Here is a 22,138-nt window from a genome sequence, read left to right as displayed (position 1 = left end):
ACAACACCTCTCTTTTATGCGTACATTGTCCACCTTTTTGAAAAAAACTGGGTGGACATGTTCCGTTTTTCATAGACCGTCAGGTCTTTATTAGCGGTTATTGATTGGTAGGGTTTGCCGCCCGACACGTTTTGTTCCCATTCCTCTTGTCTTTCTTTGTACTCTTGTGTCGCCATGTTATGATGCTCGACTCCTTTTTATCTTTCACATCTGAAGTTCCTTTTTTCCTCGTTGGTATCTGTTTTCGGATCCCCCTTCTCTGTGTTCTGTTTTTGTTTCTCATCCTCTCCATCAGCCTCCTCTGTTCATCAGAAAGTCAAGAAACTTTAGAGTTGTGAACTTTAAACTTCTGGTGGGAACAAAGACAACACTCACCTTTGAGTTTCTTCTTCATCATCTTTGCTTTAGCTTTGCATTTTTTGCAGCGACCGACGCCCTTCTCCTTCTTATCCTTCTTGTCTGAAGCTTCCTGAGATCCTTTATCTTCTTCGGCTTCTGTCTTAGGATTCTCATTCTCTGGAACTTTCTCCTTTTTGTCTTTCTTGTGAAGCTTCCTGAGATCCTTCTTCTTCTTTGGCATCTGTTTTCGGATTCTCATTCTCTGGAACTTGCTTGCTTTCCACGGTCTCCTTATCAGAGTCCTCTGTTCATCAGAGCGTCAAAAACTTTGGACTTGTAAAACTTTATTATTTAGTACTAATAAAACTTCTGATGGGAACAAAAACACTAACCATTGAGTTTCTTCGATTTCTTCATCTTCTGTGATTTATCCTGAGATTTTGGGGAGCTACATTGTTCATTTTTGCAGATGCTTTCAAAGACAAACAAAAGAGAATGAGAGAGAGAGTAACTTTCTCGGCTTTTACTTTATAGAATCTGTTATGTAACGGCTCAAGGTTACAAACCCTAAGCATCAAATCTTATCTTATCTACACTAAATGAAAGAAATATATATCTTTATGCTCTTAAATCATTGAGAATATCTTTCTTTCCATATATATAATGAACTAATAAAAAGGTTAATCTTCTGAATCCATAAAAGGCATGTGTTATGGACATCTCTCTTATAGAACCGGTGATTAAGCTTTGGATACCAGAGAAGTTTAATGTATATCAGATATTGTGGAAAGTCATTGATTTGATTAATATTCTTATTTCAAACATGATAACACAATCTTTAACATATACAAAGATCATAGTTTTGAGTTTCTAAGCAGTAGCATTGATGGTTTCAAAAGAGTACAACTGTACGGCTTCATCTCATACATCACTGGTTGATTCATCTCTTCTTCTTCTTCTTCTTCTTCTTCTGCTACAACGGTCTCTCCTTCAACAGAAAAAACCTGGGAAAGGAAGAGCTGTGTCCACCAACCGCCTCCATTCCTTCCACTAGGAAGTGAGGCAAGATAACATTCTCAGGTTGATCACTTGCATTGAACCCAATAAACAAGTCATTGTTCTTTGGCTCGGTTGGCTCAACCAGTGAAGCCGTTGTTTCTTCTCTCTCTCTCTGTCTCAAGCGATCTCAAACGCAAGAATTTGGAACCAGGGTCTTCCCACTTCGGAGTAGTCTGGTCGTTTGCATACCAAACAATGTTCTCAGGTTTCAGAAAGTCTCTCCTCTGAAACACATCGCTTCTCCTTGCTCTAACCGAAGTCATGAATGAGATGAACTGTGTGATCTGCACACCGAAAGCTGAAGCCAACATGTTCCAATCAAAGGCCTTCCGTGATCCCAAGCCCTTTGTAGAGACTCCACATTCATCTCCCATGTTGAGCACAGGGATTCCAAGTGAAACGTACTGTATAAACAAGAAGTTGCGGGATTTGCTTCAGCCTTGTCTGAAGAACGGCTGATTTGTTCGTTGCTCCTTCTTCCCCACAGTTCCAGCTCAGCTCTGAGGCCACCTCAGGGCCACTGAAACTGACTAAGTCAACGAGAGAGAATCCTGAGTTTCTTGAAATGTAGTTGAAGGAGAAAGCTGGACCTCTTCCATCAGTGAATACGTCACACTTCCACAGATTCTTGTCGCCAAGTCGCTAAGAAGGCCTCTTCCCTCAGAAAGTTCCTCACATTCCGACAGTATCTTGTATTCACTTCCCCCCATCTCGCTTCCAATGAGGGAACCGTACTTCCTTTGGCATCTTCATGTCATGTGGATCCCAACAATCAGCAATGAGCTTTCTCCCAGCCAGGAGAGGATCGAAAGAGATAGCTTCAACCAAGGGAGGGCGAGAAAGATGTTCACCGTGGACGCCTCTCAAGAGAGAGGAAGCATTGATGAAAGAAAACCCATCTACATGAAACTCAGTCACCCAATAACGCAGGCTCTCCAAAACCAACTCCTGGACAACGGGGAAGTTACAGTTCAAGTAACTTTTGGAATCTAAATAATAACAACTGTCATCAATTCCATGGAGAGCTCCAGAGTCAGCAGTATGTGTGAAAACTACTTCCAGAAGCACCTCAATCCCCTCGCTGTGCAGTCTCTTCACCATCTCCTTCATTGAATTGGAAGGTCCATACATGTCCATGGGTGAAAAAAATGAAATGGGAAGTAAGGACCTTGTTGCTCGGAGAAGGAGAAGATTGGCTCCAAGAGAACAGCATTGGCTCCAAGTGTTTTCAAATGGTTTACTCTCTCAGCTACACCCGGTAAAAGTCCCTGCTATGTTAGTTGGCAACTTGGAGGACTTGTGTTGTGTAAAACCTTTCCACATTCAAACGGTAGACATTGAGTTTCTCCAGTGGTATGTTTGGAGATGCATCTCTTCCCCAATCAAAGGAAGGGCTTTTGGATAAGCTTCCAAGAAACTTCTGAGAGATGGATTTTTCAATAACTCTGGCATAAGGATCCAAAACAATATCTTCAGCTTCAACTTCTTCTTCAGAGTGACAACAGTACCCATATCTAACAAACTCCCATGTCTTCTCAACTGAAGCATGCCAGACATCACCTGTTCTGTTGACGTACGGATCAAGATCAAGCTCCAACGCAGGTTTATCCGTTGTGGTGTCATCATACAAGCATAACACCACGCTCTTTGCATTTCTTGAAAAGAAGGCGAAGTTCCATGAGTTATCATCATCTGGTCCAGAGGAGAGGCCTAGTGGCAATGGATGACCAGCAGTGAAACCAACCGGGACACAGAATTTTATGTCCCTGTGAGTCAGCATTTCAAGACCACCATTCGGATTCTTCAGCCGGAAGGATAGGTAGAAAGGAGATTCTTTCCCATCAAACTCTAGCCCAAGCTTTGACTCAGACAAGGATCCTTTCACAAAGGGAGTTTCCGTTGTGTGGGTTTGTGAATCTTGAGAGAAGCTTTCGAAATCCAGAGGCAAGAAACAAGAAGAGTCAGACCTGTAGACACCCCAAACCATCACCAGACTACTACTACTCTTGTTGTCATCATCACAACCACTTAGCTCCAACGATGAGACATAGACCATGATACTGTACTTATCTCTCTTATTTTCGACTTTAACTTTGACAAGAGCACCAGACTTGGTCCGGAACGAGTAGGAGGTTGTTACCTTCTTTAAGTCATCGACCTGAGCACTTCTTGCAGATATCTCTTCCTTCAGCTCGGTAGAAGTTTTTGAAGCAAGAATCTTACTCAACCGATGATAACTTTGCAGCGCACTTGTAACTCTCAGGGTCTTGGATCCACGTTTAGTCTTGTTATTACACGTTGAGAAACAGGTGGAAGGAAACCTCCATGCTTCAGTGATGCCATTGTTAAGAAGACAACAAGATCCTCCTATCCCAACTGATGGTGACCAAACAGCCATTTTTTAAGATAAAGTCACAAAGCTTCTCCCTTTTCCCTAAATTTTAACAATCTAGGCAATGAATATCCCTGAAAGCACAAGTAGAAACAACAAATCTCTTATGTTATTATTGTTAAGAAGACAGATCAAACACCAAAGCTGAACTCTTTTATTAAAACTGAATGAAAGAGACTAGAAAACAAATAACATAAATTAAGAAAATTTGATCTGAGATTGCAAAGATTTTAGTATCGAATCAGCTAAACATCTTAAAACTAAAATCACACAAAACCCAATTTAGCAAAGTTTTCCCCTTTTTAAAAATGGGCATTTCACCTTGAAGGAAATGAGGTAGTAGAACTAAGATTAACAACAAGCCCCAGTGACCAAGATAAACAGAAACACTTTAGGGAACAAAAGAAAGCGTAAAGAAGAGACAAAGGTGTTCATAAAAAAAAATAAAAATAAAGAGAGTCGAGCTTACTGTCGCATCAACGCCACTGAAGCAGAACACGAGCTTCTAAGATGGGATTGAGACATGGATATCTGAGAATACGCATCCGTGATGATGAGATTGAGTGTGTCCGTCAGTTTCTGATATTTTTGGGAGTGACTGAAAAGGTTTTGTCTTTTTGCATTTTTTTTCAAGTTTTATGGCTTCTCTCAACGGACCGCCCAAGTTTAAAGCCTTTTTTTCTTTTTGTTTGGTTTCGATGTCTAGGCCTGTGTAGGTCCCACCATCTCCTAAAATAAAAATATAAATATATTTATCGATTATTTTAAATCTTTAATATGTTTGTAGGAATATTATGTCAAAATGTGTGAGTTGAAAATCGTGGGCGTTCGGGTATCTGTTTGGATTCGGATCGGGTATTTTGGATATTCGGGTATTTCGGTATAAGAATATAGAACCCGTTCGGGTATTTTGACATTTCGGGTCGGATTCAGGTTTTTCACTTCGGATTCAAATATTTTCGGATATATCAGATATCCGAACTCCAAACAATTTTTTTTTTAAAAAAAGACCTGTTTTGAAACCATTTCCAAAACATAATACAAACATATAACTGTGCACAAACAAGTAAATCAAACCAAACCTCTACTGAACACAAACAAGTAAACTACGTTGCATTCCTCTGCTTGTAATAAACTTTACAACCAAACATCAAACAAAATCAACAAACTTTTACGCATCATACAAACTGAATCAAACTTCTAATCATCGCAAAATCAAAACAAATGAAAGAAATTGAAAAAAAAATCGACAATTAATACTTGTTCGGTTTCTCGACATCACTGAGTAAGAAAAAAAAGATGAGTATTTAAGGTTTCCAGTTTGTTAATTTATGAGATTAAATCTTAACCACTTAAGAAGAATCTAGGAAACATAATTTTCGGGAACACTAAACGATTTGTATGATGTTTGAGTATATTGCACGACACAATTTTGGGAAAGGGAATAAATCATAAATGGTAAGGTTTTGGTTATGTTCGGTTATGTTCGGGTATTGGGTAATAACCGATCGGGTTCGGTTAACCGAAAAGAGATAGGATGAAAACCGATCGGGTATTTGACACTAACCGAACCCGAACCGAACCGCTTACTTCGGGTCGGGTTCGGGTATCGGTTATTATGCCCACCCCTAAATGAAAATTTTGAAATACTGAGAAAAACTATATACAACAGCTCATAAATGATCTGGTTCGAGTTTCAATCACACAGAGAATCCATAGCTCTTATAAAATCCTTGATCCAAATATGGTCGCAAATCCATTTTATTCTTCAAGTGATAGCGTTTTCTATATCAATACGAACCCTATATGTACATTACTTCAGCACCAAGCCACCAACCCCACCTTAAAGTTCAATATCCTTGTCAAAGATGTCCCAACCATCTTCAAGAAGCTCTCTACAATCATTTTTCAATTTGTCCATGGTGGAAGATGCTTCTTCGTCTTCTTCTTCTGGGCTCTTGTTCTTGCTAGAGGAGGTTTTAAGCATTCCATTCAACGGCTCAGCAGGAGTCTCAAGCACCAAGCTCCTCACCGATGATCCGCATGAACTAGTCAGGCTTGAGGTGCCTGCCTTTTTTGGTATTGACACTCGGTTGTCAAATTTTTCTTTCAGCAGCTTCACATCTTGACATATGACAGAGATTTCTCCTCTGCTCAAAGAACCAAGCAGAGATTAGAGATCCATTTGAAACAAATATCCGCAGGAAAAGAATGGGACTTACTGTAAGGAATCAACGACCTGACCACGATCCATAAGAAACTCGAGAAGCTGCAGTGGCCGCAAAAGGAAAAGAGTATGGGGAATGAGAAGCATATCTTACACAAAGAGGAACTTTTATCGGTAGAGTTTATTTAGGAGTGATTTTTTACCTTGGAGTTTTGCTCTGCCTCTTGCTGAAGAAGCTTTGATTCTTCGACTACTTTCTCCATGATGGCTTCTTGTTCAGCAAGTGCCTTAAGTGTAGAGTCTTCTTTTGCTTTCTTTTCTTGCTCAGCAGCCTTTTTCATCTCCAATGCTGCCGCTAGCCTTATCTCAAGAGTTTCACGCATCTACAAAGAACATACAATTTAGATAAAATCTCTCTTCAGTGTGAAACAGAAAAAAAAAAATAGTTAGCTGATGTAACATGCCTCATCAAGGACAGCAAGAGATTTGTTTCGTTCTTCTGATAAGTTGAGCAATCGGTTTTCAAGCTCTTTTGCTTCTGTTGCTAAAATTGACTTCTCTCCATACACTTCTCCAGCATTCTGCAAACATCATAGCAAATTAGTTTTTCATTACCCAAAAAAACAAAAAAAAAGTCAGCACAGGTAATATAAAAGCCTTACAATGTCATTGGCTTCCTTGGCATGTTTCAGCATGTTCTTGAACTCCTCAACCTTTTCAAGAGTATCCAAACCTCCCCTAGCAGCTTCTGACTCTGACTTCTCCGCATCCTTCTCTTCAAGTTCAACTTCTTTCATCAGATTCGTGACCGAGTCCATCACAGCTAGCAAGGTTTTCTACATCATTTGCAGGACGGAAAAAAAGAATCATGTCTCAGTAATCAGTATCAATCACAGGCTTAAAGAGCGTCAGTACCTTGTTAGTTTTGGCGTCTTCGATAATCTCTTCAAGGTGATCAACACTGCATCCATGAGTTGATGAGCTAAATGCACCACCTACTTCAGTATCTCCATTTACACTTGTCACTGAACTTTTTGATTCAGTGTCACCGTTTTCACTGGCCACTGAACCCTTCCCCACTTCAAAACATGATCCCTTCTCTGCAGCGTTCAGTGAACCAATGCTAGTGATTGAATCTTCTGCTTGATTCCAAGTCATATGAAAACCAAGCTTTTGCCGAAAATCTCTAGTCGATTCGGCGTTGTCTTGTGGGAAAACTGAGGCAAGATGATCCTCTGTCACGTGCAACAAGTCAATCTGTGGTGGTGGGAGGATCGGACTCGGAACATCAAAACACTTTCCAAAGAAATCATAGTTGCCAAGCTCTTGTCCTGGAGCCTTTCCTAAAGACTGGACTTGCTCCTCACTTCCGACATCTTTGTGGCAAACAACACCAGGACCAACATTTGGTAGCGCACTTGGAGCAATGGTATCGTGGACACGACGACCAGTAACCAAGGGGATAGTTTCTGAAGAAGAAGCTACAAGCAAAGCGTCGTGGTTGTACTTGGAAACAGCATCTTCCAAATCACGTTCTACTGCAATGTTGGAAAGGCGATCAGTATTATCAACAAGAATGACAAAACCTTGAGGGAGGGTGTGAATGTACAAGAAAGAACAGCAGCATACTTGGAGAAGACTTGGTCCGAGATTGAGTAGAATCAGTGGGCAAGGAGGGAAGAATCTCGGAGAGAACCACAGAAGCAGCCTCATCAGGATCCTTGGGATGTTCAATTGCAACAGCCCTCAACATTCGTGCATCAACCTGCAAGTGGAAACATTTTTTGTACAGTGTGGGGGCTTCGGATAAGATTTTACAAAACATAAAAAAAAAATCTTCAAGTTTGTTTTTTTTTTACCTGAGGAAATATCTGCGTAAGAGATCGATAAACAGAAGTGAAGCCCATCAATGAAGTAAGCTCTGCAGAAAAAACAAGAACCATCATCAAAGGGTTAAACTTTATCAAGTGATATGCAGAGAGAGAGAGAGAGAGAAAAAACACACTAAAACTCACAACTCTGCTATCATGAAACGATCAAACAATACGTCAAAACACACACACAAACAGGGGGAAAAAAAAACTAAATTTAGAAACCGACGTACGATTCAATTTCCTCGATTATATTGTGTGGTTTCCAGAGACGAACGAAGCAGATAGCACAAGAAGAACAAGTCAGTTTGCTTTTCTCGTAATTATTACGAAGGAAAAGAAAAAAAAAACAGAGGACTAGAGGGTATTTTGGTCAGGACATTGACTTTGTGACTCTCTCGGCGAATTTTCATTATTGGCTTCTCTTCTTCTAAGTCCAAAAATCAATTTTAAATCTTTACTGTTTGATTATCATTAGATTTATCAATTTACGATATAATAAAAGGATAAATTTGAAACTACTTGGAATTTTTATAACCGAACACACTGGTATGTGTCGTCCAAAACTATTTTTTGTTTCATCAGATGCATCAATCAACCTTTTTGTTTAGTCTGAATCGACGAGTTATATTTGGTGTATATGATGATGATGACATCACACCTTCTTATAGCGCACAAGACAGTTCACAATCGACCTTATTGAATGAGCAATGGCTGATCCCTTTCCTATTCAGCCTTCTTCCCAGTCGATGTCTTCTTCCTCTTCTTCTTCTTCACCACCTGAAGCCTCTGCTGCTTCCACATTCAAGTCCACCTTGTAGTTTCCATTTCCTGCAACTGCATTTTTTACATGTTTAGTAGTAATCCCTTTGTTTTAATAATATGATCAATCAACTAGATACTATATGAATTTTATTGTACTTACCTGGAACTGGAGCCACTTCTTCTTCCCATTCATCTTCTTCCTCTTCGCGTTTGGACTTCATACCAACCTGACGATCTGAGGATGTCGAAGCCAACTCACTGTCAGGGGCTACTACTTCACCTCCAGATTCTTCTCGTCTCTGCTTCTGTGCTAGATCTTGCTGCTGCTGTATCAGAGCAGCGTAGTAAGCTTTGAAATACTCATCCTGAATTTTTAAAATATGACAACAAAAAAAAAAAAAAAAAAAAGAGAGGAAAAAATGTATCAAGATTATTTCTGTGGAAATTAAAATAGAAGCAAAGAATATCCCTAAAAGCAATAAACAGACCTTCAACAAATCTTTATCATCGCCACTTTCCATGGCTGACTTCTTGTCATCTGAAAGTTTCGATGAGCCGACATCAACTTTTGCTTCATGTCTCATCTCTCCTCTTTGTTCCTCCGTCAGATTCATTCCTTGCTTTATCATCCATGGAGGCAAGACTTTCAGACTAGAATCTCCACCGTTGGACGTGACATCCTCTTTTCCTTCACCAAGGTTAACCTCAACCTAGCCACGTAAGATAATGAAAGTGGGAAAATCCAGTTAAAACTTTGAAGTAAACTACTTCCTCAAAACGAAACTACATTGAACCACCAGCTTTTATAGCACAGTATAAATTTGCGGATTGATACGAGCTTCAACATGAGCAAATGGAAAAAGAAAAGGGACATTCCATTACAACATCATTGTCTCATCTTCCATAATAGCATTGAACTTGTAATATGCAATTGAGAAATGTAAATGATTAATCACCTTCGTCTCTCCGAGAAACGGCATTGGTGTTGAACCATACCCACCCTGTGATCTCAAAGGATCGTTAGGGTTAAGCTCGCCATTTTCACGAGCAGCAATAGCTGCACGAGCCTCCCATGCGATAAGAGATCCAAAGTCGGGAACTGGCAGGTCTTTTACTCTGTTAATTTGATCCATCAGAGGTTTTATTTGAACCTGCAGTTTATACTCCGATTGTCAGTCGCTAAAAACAACAACGTATAAACCAACATCACCTAGAGAAATTTTGTAAACCTCTCTCTCACCTTCTTCGTAAGCCAGAAAAAGAATAATACATAATCAACGCTAAGTAACCTTAATATCGCATCAACCACAAAGTTACCATGAACAACATCACAACCACCAAGGACACATCTAAGTTCAGCTACTCTTATTTGCAGTTTCTACCATTGTTCAATTAAAATATGGTCTCCAAGATAAACTAATTTAGATTATAAATTCTAGTGCATTAACAAAATTTCTAGAATACTGAAGTGAGAAGATAAAACAGTATACAAATACCTCCATCTTCTGAAGCATATCTCTTAGTTTTTCCCGCCGCCGTCTCCTTGCATTATCATCTCCATCTGCTACTTCTTCTGAAGTTAGCTTGTTACATTCCACGACCAATTCACCATTGCAGTTTTCGCAGTGAAACGCATCGTCTTCCATAGAAATTAATCTCAAGGCATCCAGTGCATTATATCTAAATTAAAAACGAGAAACATATTCAGGTTTAGTGAGCATTATACAATTCATAAAAGTAGAGCATTTTATAAGGACATAAAGAGCAACGGACTTTACTTTCTTTGGCAGTTAGGACAGCCATACTCCTGAACAGTATTCTTATCTTCTAGTTCATCTTTGAGCTTCTTTTTCATCCGGTGCAGTTTATAGCGAACGATATCATATATCTGTGAAAGAGAAGACGTGCAAGTTCAATAACGTACAGGGCGGTCTGATTTTAGAAGGTAAAAATAGCAAACTGAAAACAATTAGTATTAGGGAGATGAAGCAGACCTGTGGATAATTGAGGCAGCAATACGAGTGGGTATGGAACTTAACCTTGTCCTCTGCTCGACCACCAGTTGTAGCAGCTACTGCAACACTATACATCTTCGCACCTTTTGCAGTCTATTAATAAGATTTAGAATCAATAAAAAAAGCAGAGTAAGGAAAAAAGTGACAAGCAAACAAAACAAGAAAATAGTTTTTTTTTTTTTCTGCACAGACCTCTTTCCTGTGGTCACGCATGATCAAGTTCTGTTCTTCAAAGTGTCGTATTATTTTTCTAAGCTGCTTGGCGTGCAACTTCAACTCTTTAGCCAAGTCCTCTTCTCTAACCCATTGCTTCCTACCAGAAATGAAAGCCACAGCGGATTTAAAAAAAAAAAAACAAACTAAGCAGTATCCACATTAACATCACATAATCAATCAAAAGTGTCCAAAAGAAAACCTATCGTTACTCACACAAAACTGGACTTAGAAAGTTGTTTGGAAAATACTACAAGGAAGAGATAAGGTAACACACAAACCTGGTAAGCTCATCCAGGACCACAACGGCAATCCCTCTGTTGTCACTCCTTGCAGTTTTCTGCTGGTTATCGCTTTTGGTAGTATAATCATCATAGAAAGCCCTTGCTAGAAGCCTCACCAACCTACAAAAATTAATGCAAAAAAAGAACAATTGAATAACGGCAGAGTTTGAACAAAGACTTTAGAGAAAAGACATTAAAAATAAAAAAAAAGATACTTGATAAAGGGCTCGAGCACGACTGTTTTCAGCACTGGGCCCTTGTTATCCATGGAATTAACAAACCAGACACTGCCATTCACCAAGTCAACGAAACGGTATATCGTGTTAGTACAGCAGATTGGAACTTAATACAGAGCTCAAAAATCCATTTTTCACAAAGATTGAAGTTTTTGATTCCAAACCAAATCAAACAAACACAAGGGAAGTGGGGATATGTTTCAGAAAATCAAGAGCTCAGCTAATTTCTAAGAAACCCTAATCAGGCAATACGAAAAATGGGGAATAGAAGCAGCAGCAGAGAAAGCATACCCGCGAGTGTTTGTGGGTATAAAACAATGAGATGTACAGTCACAAGATCGGAATTGATGAAAATCGACGGAGCTTACCGGAGAGAAGAGAAAGAGACCGCGGCGCTGAGCGAGAGCGATGAACAAGAAGACACGGCGTCTCTCTCTCTCTCTCTCTCTCTCTCTCTCTCAAATGTTTTTAATCTCTTCTTACTCCTACGATGATCAACTGTTTAAGAGAGTCGGGTCTTAAGCCCATTGAGATGGAATCTTTTAATGGGCCCTCTTAGACTCCCAAAATATTTATTTTTTAAGAAAATTGTTTATATATTAACTTTTAATACTGACAAGAAAATATTGGTTTTTAACATAACATATATATATATATATAGAGAGAAATTTTGGAAAGTATTTGCTAATTAAAATTATGTATTTTTATTTTCTCATTTTAGTTTTTTTTTCTTTTCAATAGTATACAAATAATTTTATCATAGAAAAAAACTGAGTGGACTCTCATTTGTCCTATGTGTTTACAATATGGATTTTTAATTAAAATGTTAAAGTATATATACTTTATGATTCCATAAAAATTAATAAAAATTTACACTAAAATAATTACAACTCTTAAATTTCAGAATCGACCATATATTTCCGTCATTTTTTATGGACTAGGAAGATGGACATGCTTGTAATTATCAACTTTCTAAATTCAAATATATAGAGCATATCACATGAAACAAGAGAAATCGCCAAATTTGTTAAGAGTATGAGAACTAATTGGAAAATGTTGTCTTCTTCTTGTATGTATTTGCATTGTTAAGATGATTCATCCCCGTTGGGGTAATACCGAACACTACTTCTTCAAAAACAGAACAAGTCCCATTCCCATATCGATCAAACCATTGATACTCGTTTCGGCATGTGCAACCTGGTTTAGAAAACTCTTTTATTATCCTTTTCATTATTTCAACTTCGTATAGACATAAACATACAACAACGTACGTGTTTTAGAGACTTGATACACAATTTAATGAGAAAGGTCTAAACACACAAAAATTTTATCTATCTGATTCTTATAGAAGAGGCTCTGTGATTTTTGTTGTGTAATTCTTCGTACTTCTTGCTTCTTTCCCCACAAGCTTCTTCACGGTTACTCCTCCCTTGCTTTGACGATACTCCTGTGAAACACACACAAACACAGTCATACATCTCCCTCGCTACAAAAGTAACCCCGTCAAGTCTTTTTTTTTTTTTTTTTTAACTTTGATTCAGTAGATATCAAGGATTTGATATGTTTCTTGCTTACCACTGGCGAAGCACGTGCTATGGATGATACAGCCGCTGCTGCGGCCGCCACTCGTACTCTGAAATGATATCAAAATATGATTCAGTTTTACCTTTTTAGTGAACCTTTGGTAAACTATAGAGTCACTAACTCAGAAGTAAGCAAATATCATTGAGATACTTTTTATGTACATCAATGTAAACGTCGGTTTCATCCACGATATCTGCCTGCATTTCCATATAGGCAACATGAGTACTTTTGAAGTTATGCACATTAGTCATGTGACATGACTAAAACGCGCAGGCAATGATCAAATCAGAAAAATAATTGTACAAGATCATACTTGTAGAAGTTCTTCAAAGACATCTTCTAACGTGATGATGCCAATAACTTCTTCATCCTCGCTATCTTCCAACATACACGGCAAGTCCCTTGTCACAATTCCGTTTTGTTTGAAATTGTTCCCTCTATTTTCCACATGCTTTGGTGCTTTATCAATATCGACAACAACAACATCATCCTTAAGCAGAGGAGTTATCAAATGAGGACTCGTGTATAAGTTAATATTTTCTTTTGGTGTTTCCTCATGACTCAGCAACTGCATACTCTTCTTTTTATCTTTGTCTTTGACTTTGACAACCGCAGCCATGTGACTGCTTCCCTTTTGAAACTCGTTGAGAATATCATACAATGGCATGTCTGATGGAACCCTGCAAAGGCATAACGTTTTCATGAGGAAACACATATGGCTAGGTAAAGCTTCAAGGATGCAAGAGATACCTTGGGATCTTCCTGATGGAAACAGAACTTATGGGTGTCTCTGCTTCCGCTCGTACAGTTAAAAGACTCTTCACCTATGTAATATCAACATATACATAAATAAGTAAATCTAATAGAATTTAATGAAATGAAGCAGTGCAAGAGTTTCAGAGGAACACCAATAAAAGCCCAATGATGTTTTTTGGATTCCCTAAGTAGACAGGGATTCGACTATGGCCTTTGGATAGTATTTTTCCAATTGTTTCCCTGCATATTTACAAAGGTGAAAAATAGTTTAACTCTCTAACTTGTATTACAGCGTTGATTTTTCAACTAATCAGCCAACTGGAGTTTTTCAAATCCACTCTTAACTCACCAGTCTAACTTTGTAGTTACATCCAAGGAAAATGTTGATTCAATTGGCGTCATAGCCTCCTCAGCTGTCTGAACTTCCAGGAAATGAAAGCATATGAATAAGATCAATGAAAAAAAATATATATATATAAATATGTTCCAGACTAAACCCGGACTAATGGCTTATAGGCAAACCATTTCAGTTAGAACATAACTAATTCAGATTAGTATGCATGCATGGCTAATACAAGTCGTTACCTTCTCGCTCAAATCCAGGGCTCCGCTTATAATCATTGTTTCCTCGTGTGTCAGTTCACCTCCCTTACCAGCCTATGTTGGAGAGAAACAGCATGTCAAATGGAAGCTGGAAATAAAATTACTTTCTATAATCAAGTCTTCACAAATCAGACATGGTTCACAGAATATTATTATGTGTGTGTTTTTCTTATTATATCATAAACCTGAAACTACCTCTTGGCTGTGAATTGAGACGAGAGCTTTCAGCTGAGCTCGCCTAAACAGTGTGTTATTATGCCCGATCACGGCATCAAGAACCTGAGCCATATTAAAAAAAAAAAACGTTGATAATAATTAAGTAAACAACCACAGCTACATTATACTCTGGCATCTATAAATGCATCAACTTGTCTAGGGTAATATAATCAATGCAATTAGCTTCTTACTTAATAACAGTGCTAAAGTAAATGCAAGGTTTCAACAAATTTCCTGTCTTTTTGTGGGTTGTTGATATTTAATGATCTGACAAAGACGGATTGGTAAAACAACAAACATCACCTTTCCAATAGGGTAAGCAATGGGATAGCAGATTATCATCAAAATGCGAACCAACCACAAGAAATTAGCGCCAACAGCAAGTCCATATCTCGAGCATATAGCTTGTGGAATGATCTGGTAGGAAACATTATAGTTGGAAAGTGCTGAATAGAAGACAAACTAACACCAAGAATAGATAATAAAGAAAGTTACCTCTCCAAAGGCAAGTACAAAAGTAACTGAGAGTAAAACAGCCACAAAGGGGTGAAATATCTTATCCAAACATATAGGAAGTGCCTGAAAAAGGAATAAAAACAAAAGCATCAAGTACCAATTTCATTGATTCCCATATCAAGTATTCCACTGATTCTGAGGTGCACAAAGTTGGTAACTTATCTAGGGTAAAACTAAAATCAATTTTTTTCACCTCCATGGCAGCTGCATTGCATAGAAGCAGAGTCACAAGAAGTTGATGCTGCTTCTTAACCACCGGTAAAATAGCAGCTACAATATCAAAAAAAAACAAAACAAATTCACGTAAGTTCTTAACTCATGATTTGACACTTTTTTTTTTTTTTTTTTTTACATTTTTCGTCTAAGAACCGGCTCTTAGCATGATTAACCCGAGCTCTTAATTTGGGGTTATTAACTCATGATTTGACACTTTTTTTTTACGCTTTTCGGCTAAGAACCGGATCTTATATCTCTTATTTAAGAGCTGGTTCTTAGCTTTTCTTAATTAAAAGCTAAGAAACGGTTCTTAACCGAAGCTAAGAACTCCACTCTAAGAACCCGGGTTAATCGTGGTCTATATCTTATTTAAAAGCCGGTTCTTAGTTTTTCTTAGTTAAAAGCTAAGAAACGGTTTTTAACCGAAGCTAAAAACCACACCCTAGAACCCGGGATAACCGAAGCTAAAAACCACACCCTAATCAAGCAAGTAATTTTAACCTAAGCAGTGAATATTTTTAACCGCGCGCGATCAAATAAAACTTACCGGCCTGCTTTTTCTCCGCGGAGGAGCCACTCTGCTGGAGAATCTCAAGCTCGACGAGACCAAGGGACATTAGTCCGAGCGTGAGTCCAGACATTATCCCGGCGAAGAGAACGAGGAGACACGCCACGCCGACGACGGCGAACCACCAAGGCGAACCGAATACAATGTCTTCCGCCTCAAAGACGAAGCTGTTCAAAGAATAAGCTGTTTTTACCAACGCCACCATGCTAAGAACAACCATTTTGACGCCTTCTTGTTCTTCTCAAGCTTCGATTTGGTCGCTGGCAGAGAGACAACGAGAGAGAGAGGGGGTCTTGTGTGTATTGTTTGTTGTGATGTGTGAAGTTGTTTTCATTTTAGGAAGAGAAAGACGATGAATGGCGCTTGATACGTGGATTCATGGAATACTGACATGTCAGCATTCAACATGCGTTAATTTTTGTTTTACTTTTCCAGTTGTTTTTTTTTGTAACTACTTTTCCAGTTGTTACTCACTTCACATGCGTTTCTTTCTTTCTCTCTTTAATTGATTTCGTTGACTAGTGCTACCTTATTCTCCCTCCGTTTTCATGTGTCATTTTAAACAATTTTTTTCCTTAAAAAATAAATTTTGTTTTCAATTTTCAATGCAAAATTTATTAATTTTATACAAAATTTTATTTTTCTATTGGTTGAAATATAGTTAGGTGTATATAGGTAATAGTGTTTTTTTTAATAGAAAATGTACAAAATTAATTGTTTTCTTAATCCGTGTGCCGAAACTTAAAACGACACTTATAATAAAACAGAGTGAGTAATTTCTTTTTGGCAACGTGATAAATATGAATTACTGAGCTATCATATGATATAAAGTCTGTATTTATCAGCCCCTACACCGGTTTTAATGCCCCAAGATGGATACAGTTATTTAACTCTTGAGATCTTCCATAATTCTCCTCCCATTTTTTAATATAAATCGTTTTAAAATTGTGCACATAGATTAAAAAAATCATTAATTTTTTATATTTTCTAAACAAAAACATCATTAATTATGTACCTAGCTACAAATCAACCAATAATAAAATAGAAATTATATTATCATTTGTCATATAATATTAAATGTTAATAAATTTTACATAGAAAACCGAAAGCGTCATATAATTTAGAACACAAAAATTTATCTAAAACGACTTATACTAAAAACGGAGGGAGTATCATCCGGTCGTTGTGAAATTTTTTAAAATTGAAGTATTCAATTTTTTTTAAGAAAATGCTGCTGGGAAGAAGAATAGGAAAAAACAAAAAATGTTAAAATAAGAAGCTGACACAAGTGTTGTGGGATAATAGTATTAATATAGTTTCAAAATCCTAAACTAATTGTCATTACGAGATAACCCAAAAGGATCAAATCTTGGGAAGCTATAGTATTTTGCACTGCCCGATGCTAGTCGTATCTTGTAACATTAAAGTAAGTTTTTTTCTTAATGATCAACGTGAATGATAAATAATTGGGCACTAAAATAATTTAATCGCTATTTAATTTCCATTATTTTCTAAAATTTTCCTAACAAAAAGAAAATCTGTTATTTCACTGAAATTCAAATACCCAGTAAATATGTTATCCGTTTTTTTTGGGCTATCGGAAGCTATGAATCGCGGGGTCCCCCAGCCCAATTTCCACCTGTTTCTTATCCCAGCCCAAGCCCATCGCTTAGTATCTAATTTTTATTTTTCCCCGAAATTAATTCGGATTGATTCTCTCAATCGCGCCGATAACTACAGTAGATTTCTTGCTTGTTGTATCTTCGAGACAACTCTTCTTCGTCGTCCTCGTGCTCAAGCTTCGCGAACCAGTCCTCGAGTTTGATCGGAACTTTGATTCAATTAACTGAACCCTCCTTCTCGACTTGTGATTCTCATTTGCGTCTGTGTATTTGATCAGGCGATCATTTTTACAAATTCTATTGCGTATTTTTGGTTATGTATCTGATGATTGTCACAGGATGATGCAAGAGATTCTGAGGTAAATCGGAAGGAGCATTCGGGGATGTACGATAGAGAAGGCTCGTTCGTCCTCTTCTGGTACAACACTACGCTTTTGTTTTCTGTGCGCTTTGCTTGGTTTATGGATTATCTGATTCTCTGCTACGGATGAGAGTAATTGATTAGCTTTTGTTTTTGTGCGTATAGTTTTGTAGAGTTATGATGTTTATGTAGGAGTTGAGATAGTGATCGTAGCTTGATTTCACGTAATGAGGAGACACTAGAACTGTGAACAACAGCTAAGAGATCAGCAGCTAGTATTCATCCGTTGAAGTTTATTTGTTTCGTTTATAGCTGAGGGTGTGTGACTTGGATCAGCAGCTTGGTTAGGCGAGGGTCTTTATTTGTGTTTATGCTCAGCCATTCTACCTTTGATCTAACACCTGTTCAGGTTACTCAATTTTCTTCCACTGTTTTCTATTTTAGAGTTTTAAATTAGGTTTTTTTTTTTTTCTGTGTGTATCTCTCTATACACTGCCTGTTTGTTTCTGATATACTCTCTATTTGCGCATTCTGTAAGCTTTTGCTTGGTTTCTCCGTATTATCTGCTGTGGATGAGAGTTTATTGTCAAGGATCCACTTTATTGTTGATTAAAGCTTAGTCTATTGCAGAGATTTGTAGTATATTCCTCTAAAACCTTTTATTTTTGTGTCTAGTTTGGTAGATATCTGGTGTTTTTTTGTAGGAAGTTGTGTGTATTAGAGATCTAGATTAGCTTGCTTTCAGGTATTGAAGATACACTAAAACTGTGAACAGCAGCTAGCCAGCTAGTATTCATTTCTTGAAGTTTGTTTGCTTTTTTTCTATAGCAGAGGGTGTGCCGAGGTCTTTCATGTGTTTGTGCTCAGCTAAGAGATAGTGGCATACATTCTACCTTTGATCTAACACCTGCTCAGGTTACTCAATTTTCTCCACTGTTTTTTTTTTTTTTTTTTTTGAGTTTGTAATTGGATTTTTGATGTTCATTACGTTGAATTACTGTAACATGTTTGACCTCTACATATCAGTTGGCTACTTGTATGTGTGTACAAGTTGCTAATAACTTCTACGCTGTTGTTGTAACGTTCAGGAGGAATGCTTGCAGAGTTTGCAGAACTGTATTGATGTAGCTTATTGACAGCACCATACCTCTGCATCTGGTACAAAACTCTTGGTCCAATACCAACTCTTCTGGAATCTGTCTCCGCCATGAAACCACCGCGGCAGAACGTCTGGGGTACTCGACGCGTTACTCGATCGATGACCAGCCCTCAGCAAATCTCGTTGCCGATTCCTGATGAACTCGTTTTCGAGATATTCTCGAGGTTGCCGTCGAAGGTGATTGCGAGATGTCGGTGCGTATGCAAGCTCTGGTCCTCCATGCTTTGCAGTCAAGATTTTATACAGTCGTTTTTGACCAAATCTTGTGCGCGCCCTCAGATCCTTTTCTCCTGCGAAGCTAAGTTCGATATTTGCTTTTGGTCGGTACCTCAGCCTCAAAATATGGAAGGTGACTCGTCTGCTGTAGCCGCCGCCAATCATCTTGCGCCTTTCCGCAGATACACTAGATTCTTAGGTTGTACCAATGGCTTATTCGTTTGTGGATTTGAGGGGCTGAAAAATGATTCAAAGTTCGTCACGGTGATATGTAACCCTAGCACGGGAGAGTCCTTGACCTTACCAAGATTGAAGTCGAGGACGAGGTATGAAGTGGAAACATATCTTGGATATGACCCCATTGCGAAAGAATACAAGGTATTGTCAATGGCCTTTTCGCGTGTAAATAATGTTTTACATCTCTGTGGACCACCAGGTTCTGACATTAGGAACTAAAAGATTGTCATGGAGGAAGGTCCAATGTTGCATACCTCATTTGCCTTCTTCTTCCATTGCTGTATACATCTGTGGTCATTTGCCTTCTTCTTCCATGCCTATATGCATCAGTGGTGTTTTGTACTACAAAGCCGGCGCACCATGCATATCTAGTGTGGAGTATATCGTGGAGTCTATGGTCGTTTGTTTTGATTTGAGGACTGAGAAGTTCAGCTCTGTCAAGTTCTTGGGAACTTCCTGTAAAGAACCAACTCTAGTAAACTACAATGGCAAACTAGGCTTGCTTATGTCAGGAGATTCTACATATGTTAATCTAGAAAGAACAAGTAGAAGTTTTGAGCTGTGGGTTCTACGAGACGCTGCAAAACATGAGTGGTCCAAGCATGTATACGTATTACCACCTTCGTGGAAGAATATAGTTACGGAGACCATGCGCATTATTGGAATGATTGGTGATGAAATCGTATTATCCCTGTGCAACCAAAACAAGCATTTATATGTCATCTACTACAATGTCGAGAGTAAGATGATCACAAAGGTTGGAGTCCAAGGAATGGACGTGTATCGGGGTTGTTATCTCAAGACCTATCTCAACTACGTTGAGGATGTTAAGCTTTTTTAAGCATTTCAAGTGAGAGAAGTGTAGCTTTCATTTTGTGTGTTTATTTTTTTTTTTCCTTTAGCATCTTAGTTTGGAAACCCCACCTCTTGTGGATGATGGATAATAATGTTTACTATTTTGCTTAACGTGCAGATCTATTATTATGTTGTTTTATTTTTGTGTGTCGTTTTGGTCTGGATGGAGAAGAATATCGAGTTACATTCTTCGAGATGATCCAGAGAGAGGTACAAAATAAAGAAGTTGAAGGGAAGTGAAGAAGAACTCACAACGGACCAAACCAAAACTCTTGTCTCCTCTACCTCTCATGCTCTTCATATCCTGCAATTTACAGACACACAAGCACGATATGACTCTCAGATCAAGAAACTCATTCAGTCTCAGCTCTCGTATTTAAAACTACCTGAATCGCGTGGTGATTCGAGTGTTGTTATGTGTAAACGAGAGGAAGCTGCAGGAGAAGGCAAGCCGCGAGTGCTCGGAGGATTGCTGTTACGTAGCCAACTTCTTGGACTTGAGAAGCAAACTGAAGATTCCAAAGAACATCTTCAATGGAAGGACGTTCTAAAGGGTCTTTGAGGAGAAACTTTACACATATCTCCATCATTGTCTTCAGTGATTGGTCTGAACAGGTTCTATGGACCGTTGGATCCACCATGCTCCTACGCGCTCCATCATCCCCTGAGATGCTCGCTTGTAACTACAAAACATAATGGGAAAAGAATACAGTTTATAAAGTAGATGATCATGATTTCATTTCTAGCTATATATATATATATATATATTCATTGGTGTAACCTCCTCTTTTAGAACATCGACTTGACCCTTTGCTTTCAATGGTCTTCCCACTATAAGTTCAAGCAATATCACTCCAAAGTCATAGATATCGACTCTATCTTCATCTTTGTTGCTGATAAGAAACAGAGGATTAAACTATGTAAGTTGGTTTAAGATCAAAAACCGAAAAGACAAGACGAGTTTAACACACCTTGGAGTGCCTTTTCTTGATAGAACTTGCTCCCAAGTAAGCAATCTTCCCATATTCCCATCTAAACATTCCAGGGAAGTTGGAAAAAAACATATAATGACGATCATGTTCTTAATTAGGACACCATCTTTCAGTGCATACCAGAAGAGATCCAGCTCCTGAGTTCTCCATTTGGGACATACTCAAAGACAAAGAACATTCTGCTGACTATTGAATCATCATCTCTGCTAGCTCTTGAGCTTGGTTTAAGACAATCAGGCAAACTTTCGGTAAGAAGATTGGATGAGAGATCTACAGACATCAGCTGTGAGTTGCAAGAAATATTTGTGCCCGGTGAGTTTGTTTTGTGTTGAATGAAAGATCCAAATGTTGAATTAAGCTGATACAAAGAACTCACTTGTTGAGATGATACTGCGGATCTCTAAACCTGTTCTTGCTGAGGAAACATAAAGAGTTTGATTCAAGATCAAGCACTTGAATGGTTTGTCAATCAGGTACATCTCCATTAAACCGGCTATTAGCTAGAGCAAGAACTCTAAGACCTGACAAGGTACTCAGTGAAGAAGGCAATGAGCCATTGACAAGGTACTCGGCTACCCGTTCGGGTTCGGGTCGGGGTTTTCGGTTTTTCGGGTATTTCGGTATAGAGGTGTAGAGCCTGTTTGGGTATTTTTGAACTTCGGGTCGGGTTCAGGTATTTTTAGTTTGGATTCAGTTATTTCGGATCGGGTTCGGATATTTAGATTTTGAAAAAAAATTATTAAATTTTTTATTTCTCAAATTTTTTGTATTTAAAAATATAACTTTCATTTTACTAATTTTTTATTGAATGGTCACTAGATTTGGACATAACATTTTAAAATTAAAAAGACATTAATTTGATTATTGTTTTTAAATTTTGGATGTAACTTTTTGTT

The 22,138-nt window shown here is 38.2% G+C and overlaps 6 protein-coding genes across 16 annotated transcripts; 1 reads left to right on the top strand and 5 right to left on the bottom strand.

The window, feature by feature from the left end:
* Positions 1-1,188: 1,188 nt before the first annotated feature.
* LOC106401297 (isoamylase 2, chloroplastic) lies at positions 1,189-4,454 on the bottom strand. The gene is given in 13 exon segments (XM_013841785.3): positions 1,189-1,238; positions 1,241-1,335; positions 1,337-1,381; positions 1,383-1,525; positions 1,527-1,823; positions 1,825-2,012; positions 2,015-2,059; positions 2,062-2,110; positions 2,113-2,540; positions 2,543-2,654; positions 2,656-2,715; positions 2,717-3,864; positions 4,260-4,454. Coding segments are annotated over 12 exon segments (2,571 nt in total). The 5' UTR covers positions 3,797-3,864; positions 4,260-4,454; the 3' UTR covers positions 1,189-1,209.
* A 983-nt stretch (positions 4,455-5,437) lies between these two features.
* LOC106401618 lies at positions 5,438-8,215 on the bottom strand. 4 transcript variants are annotated; one of them, XM_013842157.3, is made up of 10 exons: positions 8,062-8,213; positions 7,817-7,878; positions 7,587-7,722; positions 7,050-7,495; positions 6,873-7,004; positions 6,620-6,793; positions 6,422-6,538; positions 6,161-6,340; positions 6,013-6,059; positions 5,438-5,940 (listed from the first exon to the last, which is right to left on the bottom strand). In XM_013842157.3, the coding sequence occupies exons 2-10, from the start codon at positions 7,862-7,864 to the stop codon at positions 5,634-5,636; spliced, it is 1,587 nt and encodes a 528-aa protein (XP_013697611.2). In that variant the 5' UTR covers positions 7,865-7,878; positions 8,062-8,213; the 3' UTR covers positions 5,438-5,633. The 4 variants fall into 4 exon arrangements, with proteins under 4 accessions (XP_013697611.2, XP_013697613.2, XP_048613650.1 ...); XM_013842159.3 differs by having other exon boundaries at positions 6,873-7,492; positions 8,062-8,215; XM_048757693.1 differs by having other exon boundaries at positions 6,873-7,495; positions 8,062-8,214.
* A 114-nt stretch (positions 8,216-8,329) lies between these two features.
* LOC106401814 (transcription factor efuD) lies at positions 8,330-11,837 on the bottom strand. Of its 3 annotated transcripts, none has more exons than XM_013842414.3 (11): positions 11,710-11,837; positions 11,321-11,392; positions 11,103-11,225; positions 10,801-10,921; positions 10,588-10,701; positions 10,372-10,481; positions 10,090-10,273; positions 9,550-9,744; positions 9,082-9,303; positions 8,754-8,958; positions 8,330-8,665 (listed from the first exon to the last, which is right to left on the bottom strand). In XM_013842414.3, exons 2-11 carry the CDS (start codon positions 11,371-11,373, stop codon positions 8,559-8,561), a joined length of 1,434 nt encoding a protein of 477 aa, XP_013697868.2. In that variant the 5' UTR covers positions 11,374-11,392; positions 11,710-11,837; the 3' UTR covers positions 8,330-8,558. The 3 variants fall into 3 exon arrangements, with proteins under 3 accessions (XP_013697868.2, XP_048613652.1, XP_048613651.1); XM_048757695.1 differs by having other exon boundaries at positions 8,754-8,916; XM_048757694.1 differs by having other exon boundaries at positions 11,633-11,833.
* Positions 11,838-12,542: 705 nt separating this feature from the next.
* On the bottom strand, positions 12,543-16,131 carry LOC106399643 (putative DUF21 domain-containing protein At1g03270). 3 transcript variants are annotated; one of them, XM_013840100.3, is made up of 13 exons: positions 15,780-16,131; positions 15,210-15,286; positions 14,996-15,079; positions 14,804-14,917; positions 14,480-14,563; positions 14,267-14,338; positions 14,031-14,098; positions 13,834-13,921; positions 13,676-13,749; positions 13,239-13,605; positions 13,076-13,122; positions 12,917-12,974; positions 12,543-12,788 (listed from the first exon to the last, which is right to left on the bottom strand). In XM_013840100.3, exons 1-13 carry the CDS (start codon positions 16,018-16,020, stop codon positions 12,684-12,686), a joined length of 1,479 nt encoding a protein of 492 aa, XP_013695554.2. In that variant the 5' UTR covers positions 16,021-16,131; the 3' UTR covers positions 12,543-12,683. The 3 variants fall into 3 exon arrangements, with proteins under 3 accessions (XP_013695554.2, XP_048613648.1, XP_048613649.1); XM_048757691.1 differs by having other exon boundaries at positions 13,087-13,122; XM_048757692.1 differs by having other exon boundaries at positions 12,650-12,788; positions 13,047-13,122; positions 15,780-16,130.
* A 1,378-nt stretch (positions 16,132-17,509) lies between these two features.
* On the top strand, positions 17,510-20,389 carry LOC106397361 (F-box protein DOR-like). 4 transcript variants are annotated; one of them, XM_048757688.1, is made up of 5 exons: positions 17,511-17,840; positions 17,949-18,192; positions 18,615-18,698; positions 18,872-19,536; positions 19,595-20,389. In XM_048757688.1, exons 4-5 carry the CDS (start codon positions 18,991-18,993, stop codon positions 20,234-20,236), a joined length of 1,188 nt encoding a protein of 395 aa, XP_048613645.1. In that variant the 5' UTR covers positions 17,511-17,840; positions 17,949-18,192; positions 18,615-18,698; positions 18,872-18,990; the 3' UTR covers positions 20,237-20,389. The 4 variants fall into 4 exon arrangements, with proteins under 4 accessions (XP_048613646.1, XP_048613645.1, XP_048613644.1 ...); XM_048757687.1 differs by lacking the exon at positions 17,949-18,192 and having other exon boundaries at positions 18,612-18,698; XM_048757689.1 differs by lacking the exons at positions 17,949-18,192; positions 18,615-18,698 and having other exon boundaries at positions 17,510-17,840.
* Positions 20,365-21,980, bottom strand: LOC106397342 (probable inactive leucine-rich repeat receptor-like protein kinase At3g03770). Its single transcript, XM_022703798.2, has 4 exons — positions 21,222-21,980; positions 21,032-21,143; positions 20,637-20,933; positions 20,365-20,554 (listed from the first exon to the last, which is right to left on the bottom strand). The coding sequence occupies exons 1-3, from the start codon at positions 21,326-21,328 to the stop codon at positions 20,664-20,666; spliced, it is 489 nt and encodes a 162-aa protein (XP_022559519.1). The 5' UTR covers positions 21,329-21,980; the 3' UTR covers positions 20,365-20,554; positions 20,637-20,663.
* Positions 21,981-22,138: the final 158 nt, after the last annotated feature.

This window comes from Brassica napus, chromosome C5, assembly GCF_020379485.1.
Source record: "Brassica napus cultivar Da-Ae chromosome C5, Da-Ae, whole genome shotgun sequence".
In the NCBI taxonomy this organism is placed as follows: domain Eukaryota; kingdom Viridiplantae; phylum Streptophyta; class Magnoliopsida; order Brassicales; family Brassicaceae; genus Brassica; species Brassica napus.
Note: the sequence above shows the minus strand (reverse complement) of the source record. Positions and strands in the feature narration are given on the sequence as shown.

Excerpts from the sequence above, each read along its gene's own strand:
- LOC106397361 (XM_048757689.1), top strand. The coding sequence starts at position 18,991 with ATGAAACCACCGCGGCAGAACGTCTGGGGTACTCGACGCGTTACTCGA. Across the intron at positions 19,537-19,594 it reads CCATTGCGAAAGAATACAAG|GTTCTGACATTAGGAACTAA; the intron begins GTATTGTCAATG and ends GTGGACCACCAG.
- LOC106401814 (XM_013842414.3), bottom strand. The coding sequence starts at position 11,373 with ATGGATAACAAGGGCCCAGTGCTGAAAACAGTCGTGCTCGAGCCCTTT. Across the intron at positions 10,922-11,102 it reads GTCCTGGATGAGCTTACCAG|GAAGCAATGGGTTAGAGAAG; the intron begins GTTTGTGTGTTA and ends CATTTCTGGTAG. Across the intron at positions 10,702-10,800 it reads TGCGTGACCACAGGAAAGAG|ACTGCAAAAGGTGCGAAGAT; the intron begins GTCTGTGCAGAA and ends TCTTATTAATAG.
- LOC106399643 (XM_013840100.3), bottom strand. The coding sequence starts at position 16,020 with ATGGTTGTTCTTAGCATGGTGGCGTTGGTAAAAACAGCTTATTCTTTG. Across the intron at positions 14,564-14,803 it reads TTGCTTACCCTATTGGAAAG|GTTCTTGATGCCGTGATCGG; the intron begins GTGATGTTTGTT and ends AATATGGCTCAG. Across the intron at positions 14,099-14,266 it reads CCCTGGATTTGAGCGAGAAG|ACAGCTGAGGAGGCTATGAC; the intron begins GTAACGACTTGT and ends CTGGAAGTTCAG.
- LOC106397342 (XM_022703798.2), bottom strand. The coding sequence starts at position 21,328 with ATGATCGTCATTATATGTTTTTTTCCAACTTCCCTGGAATGTTTAGAT. Across the intron at positions 21,144-21,221 it reads TCAAGAAAAGGCACTCCAAG|CAACAAAGATGAAGATAGAG; the intron begins GTGTGTTAAACT and ends GTTTCTTATCAG. Across the intron at positions 20,934-21,031 it reads TCGATGTTCTAAAAGAGGAG|TTACAAGCGAGCATCTCAGG; the intron begins GTTACACCAATG and ends TATGTTTTGTAG.
- LOC106401618 (XM_048757693.1), bottom strand. The coding sequence starts at position 7,864 with ATGGGCTTCACTTCTGTTTATCGATCTCTTACGCAGATATTTCCTCAG. Across the intron at positions 6,539-6,619 it reads CCAAGGAAGCCAATGACATT|AATGCTGGAGAAGTGTATGG; the intron begins GTAAGGCTTTTA and ends TGATGTTTGCAG. Across the intron at positions 6,060-6,160 it reads AGGCAGAGCAAAACTCCAAG|CTTCTCGAGTTTCTTATGGA; the intron begins GTAAAAAATCAC and ends CGGCCACTGCAG.